The 14,804-nt window shown below is 38.7% G+C and overlaps 1 protein-coding gene across 1 annotated transcript in view; it reads right to left on the bottom strand.

Moving 5' to 3' along the window:
• LOC120784183 (exostosin-1a-like) overlaps positions 1–14,804 on the bottom strand; it is a 39,908-nt gene that overhangs the window by 14,377 nt on the left and 10,727 nt on the right. Inside the window, exon 2 of the mRNA XM_040117725.1 lies at positions 282–375. Within this exon, the coding sequence (XP_039973659.1) occupies positions 282–375 (94 nt within the window). The remainder of the gene's footprint in view (positions 1–281; positions 376–14,804) is intronic.

Raw genomic sequence — 14,804 nt, 5'->3', positions numbered from 1 at the left:
GAAGACACTGATCAGCTGAAGCAGCACTAGCTGCACAATAACAAAATGACTGGCAGTGGGTGAGAGCTTGGGGGAGTAACTCAGTACATCACTTTTTCCATTCTATACCACTTCTTAATGGCTTTATTGTTTGGTTTCTTCTGGAGGAATAAAACCCATAATGTTGCCGATACATTGTATGCATCTTCTGAAATACCGTAGTACACCTACTGTAATGGATTCAGTTTTAATGACAATTATGTCTAGAAATAATGAGCAGTATCTATATTTGTGTCCCTGACCTGCAAAGCCTCTAAGAAGCGAAAGGAACCCAGCCGTCGTCCTCGAGGTACCAGACAGAATGTGGAGTTGTATAGCATCTCTCTGTAGTCATACCTGCAGGAAGATAGCAAAGATGAGAAAACTTCAGCAACTAATTAACATATTAAACAGCACAATCTGCACTCATAGATGCAGGATACTAACACATAATTACAGAGAATGTGAGCAGTCACACACCAGAACGAGAATTACTTTCCATCAGTGGATTAGCTTATATGGTTCATAACAATATCTTGACTCTAGGGAAGCAGCCAATATCAGGCCCAAGCTTCCTCAAACAGTCTCAGTGCAGCAGAAGATGACAGAATAGAAAAGTCACCTCTTTTTAACAATGGAATACCTGGTAAGCACTTCAGGAAAAATCCCATACTTTGATCTTGACTCCTCTCCCTTCCCCTCTCCCACCCATCTTTAAACCCCTTGCCCTCTCACCTGCACATCTCAACATCTCTCGTTTCTTCCTCGCTCCCTCCATCTAATCTAAGCCTCAGTCAGCACTTGCTTGGATTAAGGGGCTGCTTGGAATTCCTTCAGTGTCAATATTATATGCATGCAGGAGAGTGTGTGTCAGAAAGTGCATTTGTGTGTTGCCAGGTCGTGCTTTACACTGGGTTTTATGAGATAGGATGGGAAGTGTACATATTTTATTTCTCAGTGTTATTTGTAAACAAGCATTCATGCAAAATTGTGCTTGTATTTAAAACAATTTGTGGTCACATTGAGAATGCAATGCAAATATGGATGTAAAGGTGAGGGTTTATTTGTGTACAGATAATGTGTGTGCCTGGGGCTATTTCCTACCCTCTCCTTCATTGTATATGTGTGTCTGATTTATTATGCCTTTGGCTGCACTCCTGTCTCTCTCTCTGAGTGTCAGTGTTATGATAAATTCCTCTACCACTTCAAAGCTGATGCCTAACAGGTCGGCTTCAACTTTACAGGTCACTGCAGAGCCAAGACACATGTCCGTTTTATGTCATGTACATGGAGTAATGGGACTGCGCCAGAAGGGATGCTGTACCTGGTGGACATCACTCTGAGCTATATTCTAAGTTAAATAACAAATATCTAAAAATGGTATTTGAGCAATATAAAATTGTTCTTTTTAAATCTTCACAAGGTACTGCACAAGGTAACCCATTAAATTCAAATAATAGAGGAATTTACATCAAACAAGTTCAATTAAACATAGTAGATATCACTGATTTCCATCATTTCTAAGCCATCTTACAAAGTTAATATATTCAGCAGCTGCTGAAAAGCATAAATGAACTACAGAGCTGCCATTTTTACCACATATTTGCATGTTCCATGTTGAAATCTGCTTGGTTTGTTTTTGCTAATGAAAGCCTGCCTAATGTCAAGCAAACAAGTGGTTCCATCTATATCTCCTTTCATTCAGCAAAGACACAGAATGTCAAGCCAGCTGGATATCAAGTTCTCAAAAGCTTTTACATTATAGTGGGAATGCATGATTAGACTGAGTGACATATCAATGACACTTTATAACACCACTTTTTAACATCAGAGTGTTGTGGTGGTGTAGGACTGTCGGAACTAAGAGGCTAACCAGACAAAATATTTAATGCAAACATTGACAAATTTCACTTCACTCTTGGTTTGGTAAGGTTCACTGGAATTTATTGGTTTGGAGTTGTAAGCAATGTAATGTATGTGCAACCAAGTATCTTTGTAAGAAGATGGCCTCTCTCACTTTTGGCCTAAAGAGCACATGGTTTAATTCTGTTAGATGTCATCCATTGCAGTAACCATTACACAAGATCATCAAACACAAAATCTTGGTCTTAGTTAAGTGTTTATGCTACGTACTTACGGTACTATCATATGGGGATCACAAATGAGTGCAATGTGAAATACATACTGCAATGTTGAATTAATTTAGGTTATTATGTAATATATATCCAGGTAATCTCACTTTAGAGTACACATACCATTTGCAGTTAACTGCCACTACAGCAACTTCAGAGAAGATTAACAGCCACAAAAAGCATAAAGCCTACAGTTAAGCCTGATGCCATCTATTGTAATACACTATAATGTACACAGAACTCCATTATCAACCCAGCACATAGTAGTAAATACTACTACTGGCTGCTTTTATCTGTGCATACATTATTAAACCATGACTTGATTCATCAGTCTAACTCCATCACAGATATTCTAGACTATCATTAAGCATGACAAACAAGTAATCCAGCCAGAGGCGAGTAATAACTGACCGTTTTGCAGGCTTATAAAAACAAAAGTATAGGTCCATATCTGGGCTTGGCTGGGTGTAAATCTCCCATCCATTACATTTCCTGTCAGTGCAAACTCAGAAAAGACCAGATGTTCATCTCCCTACATACCTCCATTCTTCCCCACTCTTCCAGATGGCTGCCTGTGCGGAGGAGCAGTATCACAGTTTGCTATCACATGTCAGTGGAGATGTTACAGATGAGTGCTCAAAAAACATTTTCATCTTCATAAACCAGCTCCTGCCTAGGTGTGCATTTTCTGTATTATTTGTCCCAGATTTCAAATTGTGATGCATTTAGTTGTTCAACAGATTGGTCTCATTGTGGAAAAAAAGGATAGATGTCAGTGAGCAGTTAGTCATACCCTGTCTCTTGCACAAATGTCAGAAATTAACTCTACATGATACGAGGTAAATCCTGCCTTGTCCCATATTTTCAGGGCTCCAACATGCAGATGGCTGCTGGTGAGCATAGCAGTCTCACAGTAACAGATTTTTTTTTTGTTTTTTTTCCTCCAGTGATGCCAGAACAGTTGAAGTAATGAGCTTCAGTTAGTCTTTTTGCTACATCCATATTATGATATGCAAAATACTAGAATAAATGTTATGATAAAACTAAAAATTACTTATAAGGCTATTATTAAAACTACAGGAATAAGATGGAGATAAACTACTGTCCGACACTAGCTTTAAAAAATGTAGCATCATCATTCATTTCAAAAATAGGGTATTATATGCAAATGGTACGCAAATGGTGAACAATGTTGATATTACACCAATTTGAAATTAATAGCACAGAAATTCTTCCGGAGTATCAAAATCTGTTTAAATATGTATCAGCTTGATCACCCTAAGCGTGAAATAATAAATTGGGATACTGAAAATAGTCAAACCAAACTGCAAAACAATATATCCTACTGTAAGGCTGTGTACAAATCTTCAAACTGTGAGAATGCACATTCAATGAGGTTTTAACCTCAACCAACTGTTGAACCGGAGTGACCACAGCGTTCAGATTTACTGACCATTCTACTGCTCTTGGTAAGAAATGACCATCTTTTAGAAATGACAGTTCTTTCCTATGAGCACTCTGTGTGTGACTGTGAGAGACAGAGGCACTGAGACGAGTTAAAAAAAACAAAAAAAACACCTTTTGTTTTCATATACTGTGTTAACTGGAAGTAGTGGTTATAATGTAGTAGAAGTGTAAGGTCTCAAAAATTATTCTAAAGATTCTACAATTAATTATTATTGTTCAACGAGATGAAAAGACTAGTTGTGAATATCTCCACAGCATGCAAGAGAACCTTAACAATCAGCTCTTGCTATGCACCTGTAAGTAATGAGTGTAAAGTAGATTGGCATTGCCACAGAACTTTCAGCTGGAATATATATCAAGTAAGAAGGTACATATATGACATTTGGAGTCTGAATACAACTTGTTCTGCAAAAACTAGAAAAGTTATATCCAAGTAACTTCTATTTATTGACACTGTGAAATAATGGCTTTATGAACTTCAATGCTTTGAGAGATGACCAAGATGAAGACATGGAGGCTGACTCACAGTGACTTTTTGTTGGCTATAAATTGGAGCATAGTTTCTACAGACATGGGGAATGTATGTAGTGACCAAATTCTCATTTAGATGTATTTACAGGAGGAGAGATGAGTGAATAAAATCTTAAAGTGTATAAATGCAGCATCATCACTTCAACACCATAACTCAGCTCAATAATGAAACTGTCTATTAATGGAACATGCCTCAATTTTACTAGGTGTCTTATTGGGAAAAAGAGCACGGACGCGACAGTAAAATGGCAAACCATCACCTTTAGTTCTGTGGGAGATCTACTCTTATGCCATCTTTATATAAACCTATTCATTCATGGATATAATCAAATGTCATTCATCAATATTGCAGGAAAGGAACAGTTTGATTCACAGAAAGAGAAAAGAATAACAGGAGGTTAGCTGGGTCAAGCAAAAAAAAAATCATCAACCAGTCTCCTAGCAATGAGAATGGATGGAGTTAAAAAGAAATGCATGGCTCATTCTGTCAAGTGCCTGAGGAGCCTCAGAATTTGCGCAAGAGACCACACACATTTCTAACGTAAAAACTCACAAAGGACCACAATCAAAGGAGGCACTGCTTCAACTGATAAATGACAAGTCAAAGTGCTCATGTGGGTTTCCCCCAAACTGTCTTCTGTCCTGGGACAGCGTGTCAACAGGGAACTATGGGTGCATCTACTTTAATTTAAGAAATTATTTGTTCATCCACTACACACCATGAACTATATCATTTGATTTGTATGAATTTTGAAGAAATAATGCATCTCTTAGCAAATGATACAGGCCCAGTTGGTGTGACAGGCCCACAGAACGATTGCTCCATTCATGGGGAACAACATGATTTCTATGGCCCTGATTTTGCAATCCTTATCCCCCCATCTGCTTTTTGTTCTTTTGAACACTTAGAACATCTTATCATGACCCATGACATACAAAATAAATTAAGAAATGAATATAAACAAACACTCAAAAATGGCATTTCCTTGCCTTTTTTGCAAATTTTAGAGGTAAACCAACAGAACTAATAACTAATGCTATTACAATTAGATCAAAGATTTAAGTTCACTAGATCACGATCCAAACTAGAGGTGAAACGATAAGATGATTAATTCATCACTCGATCATCAGAAAATTAATCAGCAACTACTTTTGCTGATTACTACTAATTGATTAATTGTTTCTTTTTTCAATCAAAACCCCCAAACATTCTTCAGTGAAATTTTCTCAAATGTTTTTTCTTTTTTATATCATGGTAAACTGAATAAAAGTGGGTTTTAAACTGTTGGTCAGAAAAAATAAATAAATTGAGACCTCCCATTGGGCTTTGGGGAACCATGAAGGAAATTTGTTGACATTTAATAGACTAAATTATTAAACAAGAAATCATTTAGAGGATTGATCTCTATGCTAAATGCTACTGTAATATGCTTGCACCTGGATAAGGATACTCAAAGTTGTTTTATAGTTCAACAAATGAAAACATTTCTTCACTATTGGCAAGCTCCGCTTTGGCCTAATTTATTGCATGCTTCTGTGCCATGACTGACAGAATGCAAGTCCACAGACGGCTCTTAGCAGTTTAGTTAGGTTAAAGAATGTAAAAAAATTACATAGGCATTACTCTTTCAAATACGCTGCCTCCAGTTCATTGTGTAGCCATCACTCATCTTGGTCAGAATCCTTAACAAGAGAGAACTGCAAACTTAAAATAAACATAAGAGGGGCAAATGAAGGCAGCTCCGGTACTATCCCGCACTTTCACCCGACTCCCATCCCTTACTGACTTTTTAAATCACATTTTCTGCTTTCTCTTTTCTGTCACAGCTGAGTCAAGTTGACGGGCAGTTGGCTATTGCCAGGACCAAATTTGAGCCAGAGGAATTTCAGCCTGAAAGGCACTGACTAAAAGTTAGTGTCATCAGATGAGAAAGAGAGGGAAGAAAAAAAAAAACAGCAGTTGACAACCGCACACTGTATCAAAGCCCCGTGCAGACAGCACCACCAATGTCACACAAAACGCAAACACACACATAAAGCCTACTTTTGAACTCAATACACATCAGAGCGGCTTCAACAGTTCAAGACACTGCGACACCTAGCTGCTTTGTTTCCCCTGACAGGACTGCACACCAAGAGGTAGACATGTACAATGCACAGTGATAGGCATGGGGGGGGATAAAAATAAATACACTCTCTTTGTGGAAGACTTGCATCAGACCTGCAAATAACCTGTAAAAAATAAACACACATACACTGTGTTCTCAAGTTTGTGAGCAATCATTACATGATTCCTTTCATCTCCACAGGGCGATCAAAAGGCCGTTTATAACAAGGGGTTAATGAGCACCCCTCATACGCATGTTACGTGTGGTTAATTATGCATCAGAGATAGATATTAGAGAGAAAACTGGCCTCTGGTATAGGGAGAATGTATTACGCTTCTGTAGAAAGTCATCCCTAAGGAATGTGGAAACATTGGACATCAGCAGTGGTTTTATTGAGCTTGTAGGGATCAGGTAACACCAATCCAATGCAAGATGGAATGCTTGATTTGTGTGTGTGTGTGTGTGTGTGTGTGTGTGTGTGTGTGTGTGTGTGTGTGTGTGTGTGTGTGTGTGTGTGGATTTAAATTACACTGGGATAGCTATTCCAGCAATGCAATACAGACAATACCTAAGAACTTTAAGAGATGAGGACACATAATTTAGTAGCCAGGATAACTGAAGAGCATGACATTAACTTGCCTAAATTAGTTATGTAGCTTAAAATACTCCAGTGGCCTCAGGATTGGGGCATTACAGATTAATGGCTAACATTATTATGAATGACATTCAATGCACTATCTTGTACTTAATGGGGTAGTTAATCTTGACTGTTTTACCTGCGGCCATGATAGATGAGCAACTTTTTTGAAGTATTGGGGCTGGCTAACATTACCTTGAGCAGGGTTGGGGACATGATACTGGGCCAAAAAAAGTGGATGGCAGCGGAGCTTCAGGGATTTAATTGAAAAAAACTACACATTGTCACACAAGCTTGGCTGTGCCGTGACATCTGAAGATGATGGTGTATAATTAAGCATTCTACTTTTTTACTATTAAGTAATTCACTGGTGAACACATTTCCTGTGGAGGAATATCCAAGTCCCATAAAATAGGCTTTATTTCAGAGGTTGTTTGAAGGAAAAGGACCAAATAAATTTAACATACCTCCCTTCATGGTAAAGCTTGAACCACAGTAGACTACATCATGGTTGTGGATAATTTGTCTACCAAGAAAATTTAATTGATTGTTTGAATAAACACAAGGTAAAAGAAAAATACATAGCAATTGAACGCAGGGATAATTGTTTAATTTTTCTGAGCCCTATTTGTCACTGAGTAGCAATACGTCACATAATTATACTAGAATCACTGCATTTGTTTGTTTTAAGTACACACTGAACAGATGAAAGTTCATTTTGTTACACTTAAAAGAAAGAAGACACTTTTCCAACAGTCAAGAACCAAAATTGCTGCTTTGTAGGGTTTAAGGAAAGATATGTGCTCCACCCTGAGTCAATGCAGTAAAGATGATGTTAGCACTAACATGGCTTTTTGAAAAACAAAGCCTTTACTCATTTCCCCAAAGGCACCTTGGGCTCACTCATCTTCCCCTGGTTAATGAATTCAAAGACAGCTTTATAAAACATTTACAGACACACAGAGGGGGGTCTCAGGCTCTACCAGTTCTACATGACCCCAGGTTAATTCACCTAATTACTATGCTTTGAATCTTCTATCACTCTTCTTTTTCTTTTTCCCCCTTCTCAGTCTCCATCCATCTTAAGCCCCTCTCAACATGAGAATCAAAAAGCAAAAACCTTTCATCTCTACACATATCCCTCCTAAAAATGGAGTCATACACGCCGTAGAGTTAGCTCAACGCACACTGACCAAAACATGCACACTTAACATCCATCCAGAAAATGTTTGTTATAAATGAGCTGCTGATTTTCACTGACTCCCTTAGGAGTTTGGAGGAAGCCTTGCCCACTTCTCTAATCAGCCATCCATCAGCTTGATGAGGTTGATGGGAAAGATGCTTTGAAGTGCTCTCCTGGTACCATAAACCAGAACAGGGGAAGTCTTGGAAATAATGAAATGACTGTTAATGGAAAAGTCATTAGTGGTGGAATGTCAGGTCAGGCTTGTAAAGTCAGGCAACATAAAGATGTGAGAGAGTGACAGAATAGACAGTTCAGGGTCAAATTATTTGACTGCGGTGACGACAGAGAGACTTGCTCTCTGTGGCAATAGGTGAGAGTGATTTTGAGGAATATAAATTAACTTCAAATTTCCAAACATGACATGGCCTGAGTAATATAGCCTAATCCTTCAATTTTTTAGACTGCCATTAATTCAACTATATCTCAATTTTTTTTAATCATTCTGGATAAAATTAGGTCACTAATCAACATTTTTGGGATCTCTTAGTCCAGCTATGAACCAACAACATGGTTGTGGTTAATGACTATATGAATGAATGCATGAATGAATATATACACATTACAATGGCCAGTAAGTGTGTCCCATTTGGAACAAAGTTTGAAGTTCAGCAGATTAATCTGAGAGGGCCCTGATCTATGAAAGAATGCTGTCAAACAGCCAGTAACTGACTTCTGCTGGAAAAAGTGCCTAGCTGGTGCTGCTGCTGTTGCAGTGGCTGCTCTGCTAAAGAGATAAATCCAGGTCAGGAATGTCTCTGTGCCTGGGCCAAACAGGGACGAACAGAGGAAGAGATAGGAGGAGGTGATGAGGGAAACAGTGATGGAGAACAGAGAGGCATTGAATGACACAGAGGTAGAGGGTGAGGCATAGGGAAACGGGAAAGGAGAGCGTGATTAATAGATGGGAACTGAGGAGGGGGAGGGAGGGAGTTAGGGAAGGAGGTAAAGGAAGAGGGAAAGTGGTGAAGGGTGGGATGGGCACATTGGACAGATTAAAAGACCGATAAAAAATGTAATCAGTAAAAAAAACAAAAAGAAGAAGAAAAAAAACAAAAATGTATGAAATAAAATGAGTAGTTGTGTGAAACCACAGGAGTACCTATGTGAGTTCTGTGAATGTATCAGCATGTGGAAACTTTTTCTGAACATCAATTGTTTTTTTGTTTTTTTCTTTACAAGGGTGAAAAACCCTGTCAACTCACAGAAAGCCTCCTCTCTTTAATGGCAAAGCAACTGTGACAACAGACATGATACGGAGAAGAGGGCTTTGTAATGTCTCTTTTGGTTCAGTATATGCGCTGCTATCAACTGAGTTTGCTATCAATGCACCATCAAATGGACTTGTGGGCTGTGTCTGATCTGATCCAATATCCACCATGCTGAGAGAGGGATTTAGATAAAGCTTGACTGCTGAGGCTAGGATCTGCCTGGACTGAGAAATCTGTTTTGAAGCATTCTGTGTTTGCGTGTGGGTGTGATTTGGGACAATATCTGAGGGGTAATGTGATTGCTGAACTGCAAGGACACGTACATGAGCATGTGCATGTGTGAATCTGTACAAACATGAGGTTTTTTTATTTTATTTTGGGACATACACATATGCAACTGTTTCAGGGGAGAGGGAAATAGAGAGTGATTAGTAGAGGGAAGGAAAAATTAGAGAGTTTATGCTATTTACTTGTGTTAGCCATTTATATCTCAATCGACCTTTGCACTCTTGGACTGTAAACGTGAGTGCGACCACGGGTGTGTGTCCATGTGACAGTTATGACCAAGGACACCACAAGGGATAATGCAAAGCTGAAAGCTGAACATCCAAGGGGGCTTGGCTGAGGTCAGGCTGAGGGGCTCTGGATGATGCACGGCAAAACCTGCATGGATTATTTTAAGTGTCCTCACCAAATGTCACAAAACCCTGTGCAACAAGTCAAAATACAATTTTTCTCCCCAAGTTCAAGTTCAAGATTGTGAAAAGGAGAGGCGCTGACCTTGAGACCTTACTGAAACCATTTTATAGGGCACTAAATGGGTAGCCTTGGCAAACAAAGCAAGCAAGACATTAACAAGAGAGATATTTTCTCAGTTGCCTTTCTTGAAACATCTTTCTCTAAGGGTTCTGGCTTCACCTCAATATAACGGAAGTGAATGGAATTTCATTTGAGGTGCTTACAGAATTTTGGAAAAAAAAAAAAATAATAATAATAAGAAGAAGAAAATAACATTGAGACATCGGCCTCATTACTGTGAATAATCCACAGAATATATTTTCAACAGTCTTCCAGGTTAGGATTTCTTCAGAAAGTGAAAGTAGTCCCAGTTTAAAGTGTTCAGTTGTAGTTCATTCAAAGTAACTAATGCATTGTTTCTGTAAACAGATGTTGCTGCTAAATATTTTAAATGTAATTTTTGTTTTTTACAGAAACAAATTGCATTTACCTTAATTATATTGGGTAAAGATATCTTAAAACTTAAACAAATAAAACCAAAATGGATGGATAGATTCCACTATAGTTAAGTGAGAAAATATTTAATTTTTTTTATTTAGGTTAGCGTTCCCTTTAAAATCATCATATGAAAGAGAGAGAAAATGAAGTTTATCCAACCTGCTGATAACAACCAGCCTCAAATGCACTGAGAAAAGAATGGCTATGTGTGCAAGGCCAGTGTGAAGTAATGAGAAGAGCCGCTTCAATCTACTGGTGAGAGAGTAAATTAGTGTCTCGCCAAGTCAAGCCGCCAAAAACGACATGTAAACACAGTCTTTTAGCTCTCACAAGGGGAATGATGATTACCTCACAATTACAAGACCAGAGAGGAGAGAGAAGCCCCATTGCCTCAGTGACAGAAAGAGAGATTACAGGTTGGTGGCTGTACTAATGTTGATGGGGAAAAGCTAAAATACTGCAGTTTATCCCAGAGGATACACAAAATTGCAGCAACTAACAGAAATTTGCGGCAATTGGCTAACGCACTGGCAATGCTCTTCAAAATGAAAGTTGAAGAAGGAATTCTTTATGCTCTTTATTCTGCTGAGTCAATCTTTTTTTCTTAGAGCTGTGAGAGTTCAATATCCAAAGAGGCATTCAACAGGTTAGTATTTCAGTAAAGCAGCACTATGTTGGACAGCAGCCAGTGAATGTCAGAAACATGTCAGTTCTACAGGGATGAGTCTACTTTTTCCGCCAGCGGATACTATTAGGCCTTTCAAATTATTTAATAATCAAGTTGTCTAGCACAACTAACATGTTAAACCAATATAACTGGCTAAACACAAACACTTTTGATTGAATGACACATGTACAACGTGGTATTTAGAACTCACTCTGACATCTCTATACCATGGTCATTCTCACAAAGGCTTTAACTGAAAGAAGGGCTAGCGCTACAATACACCACTGCCTAACACCCCTCATATTTTAAGCCATCTAATAAATCCTCACTCACTAATGTGATGACTGTGGGGGAGGGTGACCTAATCCTACGCTGATACCATGATATTCCACAAACACAGACCTCCACATCTACCGGCTATCAGTGATGCCAAATGAGACCCTACTGAGTGCACAAGCTTAAGTCTTAAAACCTTTTCATATTATTACACTGATTACAGAAAGATAAAATATATGAAAGTAAGGGGATAGTGCAAAACTATAGACAATTTCTACTGTGCAGAGTTTAGCAGACCTTCAATTATTTTACAGATAATCACAAAAATATTCAAAAATGAAATGTGATTTTTATAAAGTTCTATAATATAACTAAAAAATATATACAAAAACTGTTGTCATAAAATGGGTGGTATTCTCAGCCTTTTAAAAACATTTGAGGTCAAAAGGAGGATAGAGGGAGGATTAGACAAATGACGAAGGTTGTAATTACTTTGAGTCACTAAAAACATTGTCATACCCTGTCACAGTTATCACCTTTTATTCAGCAGGACATGCACATATTAGCACCATGCAAACAGTGTTGAGGTCCAACTGCTTTTTTTAAATGTCATGTTGTAACTGTTGAAAGTCTTTACTACTTTAATTATTTATTTTCTAACCTACATCTATGTCTCTTCTCCATGACTCATACTCACAGCGTGTTTCATGGAAAGAGAACGTTCAGGCATAATGTTACATAAAGCTATGTGAATACCAGTGAAAATTAGGTCAATGCAATTGGATGAACATCTCGTGAGCCCATCTGACAAGCATTACAATGTATACTGTATAAAGGTTAATTCAAGCTGTGTCTGAGTGTCCGAAAGGGTCCACATGACGTAAATTTTGTCGTCTGCCCTAGTCCATGTGCATCCACAAAATTTGAGACTGTCCACACTGCAAGACAGGTAAACTAGATGCTTGTTTTGTGCACGTAGTTTATTTCTCATCCTTGGTCCAATTCTTGTTGAGATGCTGCCGACAGTGTTTTCTTTTTTTGACTTTTTCAAACTATGGATCAGTAAACTTCTGTCAGGAGGTTGATCATGTTTTCTAGTGTGAATGAACAGAATGTATCTGCGTGTCATCCAATTGTAGTATGAAAGACATTCTGTCCAAGAGCAAGCAGATACCAAGAATTGGCCATAAGTCTGAGAACAAATAAATCGTCTTTCCATATCAAAAAAAAATCCTCGACAGGCTGCTTGGATATTTTATTCTAAACCTAATCTCTTCCACTCTGGCCAATACAATTACTACTTTTAGGTGGGGTAGCCCACCAAATACTAACATCCTCTGCACATCATCACTAATCTGTCAATGTTACACACAAGGGCAAGTTAGCCTGGTCTCAGAGTGGAATTTAGACTGCATAACAGTAGCCTATGAGGGAGCTAAATTCCTCTGTATCCTCGCAGACACACTGGCCCAGAACAAATTTATCGTCTGTTAATGAATTCCACAGCCAGCAGTGCTTGCTTCTGAGGGCAGGTAATTAGTTTGAACAGCAGGAAAGATCAAAGACAATGCTTCCTGTCTTGCCCTCTGGTTGTGACCTCACAAGGGGAAGTCACAGATTTCACCAGGTGAGAGAATGAAAGCGACTCTATGACGCTCAGCCAACAGGCACAAAATTACAGGTCCTGTTCATACCCTGCATTAACACGTGTCTTGGGGGATCCAATCGCAAGTGTACAGCTCTAAGTACAGGTGTGAATGCACCCAAGATCCATTGAGATCTGATCACTCAGCGTGGGCAGCATAGGGCCACATTTTTTAAGCAGTGTGTATGCGAACTGTTGTCCTCTACGTAAGCAAACGTACATTCTCATTCGCAAACAAATACAAGTTGTACAAACTGCATAAGCTGGCTTTGTCCATGGCGTCGTAAAATTTTGAAAAGTCCATAGAGATATATTACAAGTGTATAAAACATCTTGGGTGATTTGGTTTGTCCAGGATTCGCCAATAAATAATCCAGGGATTTATTCTTTTGATTTCTTCTTTTTCTTTTAATTTCCAAGAGACTAGGCAGGTGAAGTGAATTGCAGCCTCCCGCCGGTTAGAAACAACAATGCATTTGGTCTTTGCAAATGGAATTGATGTATGTGTGTACTTGCACATTGAGCAGGGAGGTGTGATCTGACCACAAGTGGTCACTTGACAAGCACGTGGAAAGGCATGTTAATGCCAGGTATGAACAGGGCCATTGTACCAGTGAAAAGTTGTTTCAGTTTAGTCACACCAACCTACCTATTTGGTAAATCAGAAAGCGGTTTATAAACAGAACAGTTGTTGTCAGTCCTTACTTGTTTGCCATCAATTCAATCATTTTTTTCATTCAACTGTTCTGTTGCTTTTCTTCTTGACATAATTTGGTGACTTTAACATTATTGCGAGTCTAACTTAATCTGTTATGGACTGCGACAAAGAACAGACTGAGTAAGGCCATCATTTCACGGAAGAGTTAAGACTATAAAATACTCAGTGTTATCATCATGTGTGCTGGTGCTTCCCTTCCTCTCACAGTGCTGGCTGAATCCCTTATCTGACAAAGTGGAGTCCAAAGAGGACAGCGCGAGATAGCATATCTGTGTGTGTGTGTTTGTGTGCCAGTTTTATCTGATGATTCAAGCCATTACCCATCCAAGCTCTACAACATGATGGTGCATGATTTTTCGATGTTGCCAAGTGTGGTTACATTACCACAGCATAACATGGTCCCACATGGTGGTGATGATACATTGCCAGAAGTACCTTTGAGAAGATACATGAACAATCACTCTCATGTGGCCCACCTCCCCAGGATATGTCAGTCAGTTCCTCTATAGCAACCTCATAAACAGAAACAGTCTTTAAAACTATTTAAACTGTACAGTAATCCCATCCTCCCTTCCTAAAATAATACATGAAATATTAAAAAATATTTTGTGGCACAGAGTCAAGAGTTACAGACATTGAAAAATGTCCGTGGGCTTGGCAGGCATACTATCCACACTAACTGAAGGATTAAAAGCCCATAGGATTTGGCTGGCTTTGGTTTTAGAGTGCTGCTTAATTCTGCATGTAGCTCTCACAACATATTTCATTGTACATGAGGGATAATTGGGAAAACCCCTGTCATGTTGAGCAAACAACTTATCTGAGTGTTTGAAAGGACTGTAAATGTGCCTCATGTGTCATGCAAACACTGGCTTGCTAAATGATGAGTCAGTTCCATAAAGTTACATCTTTGTC

The sequence above is a fragment of the Xiphias gladius genome, chromosome 22 (genome assembly GCF_016859285.1).
Source record: "Xiphias gladius isolate SHS-SW01 ecotype Sanya breed wild chromosome 22, ASM1685928v1, whole genome shotgun sequence".
In the NCBI taxonomy this organism is placed as follows: Eukaryota; Metazoa; Chordata; class Actinopteri; order Istiophoriformes; family Xiphiidae; genus Xiphias; species Xiphias gladius.
Note: the sequence above shows the minus strand (reverse complement) of the source record. Positions and strands in the feature narration are given on the sequence as shown.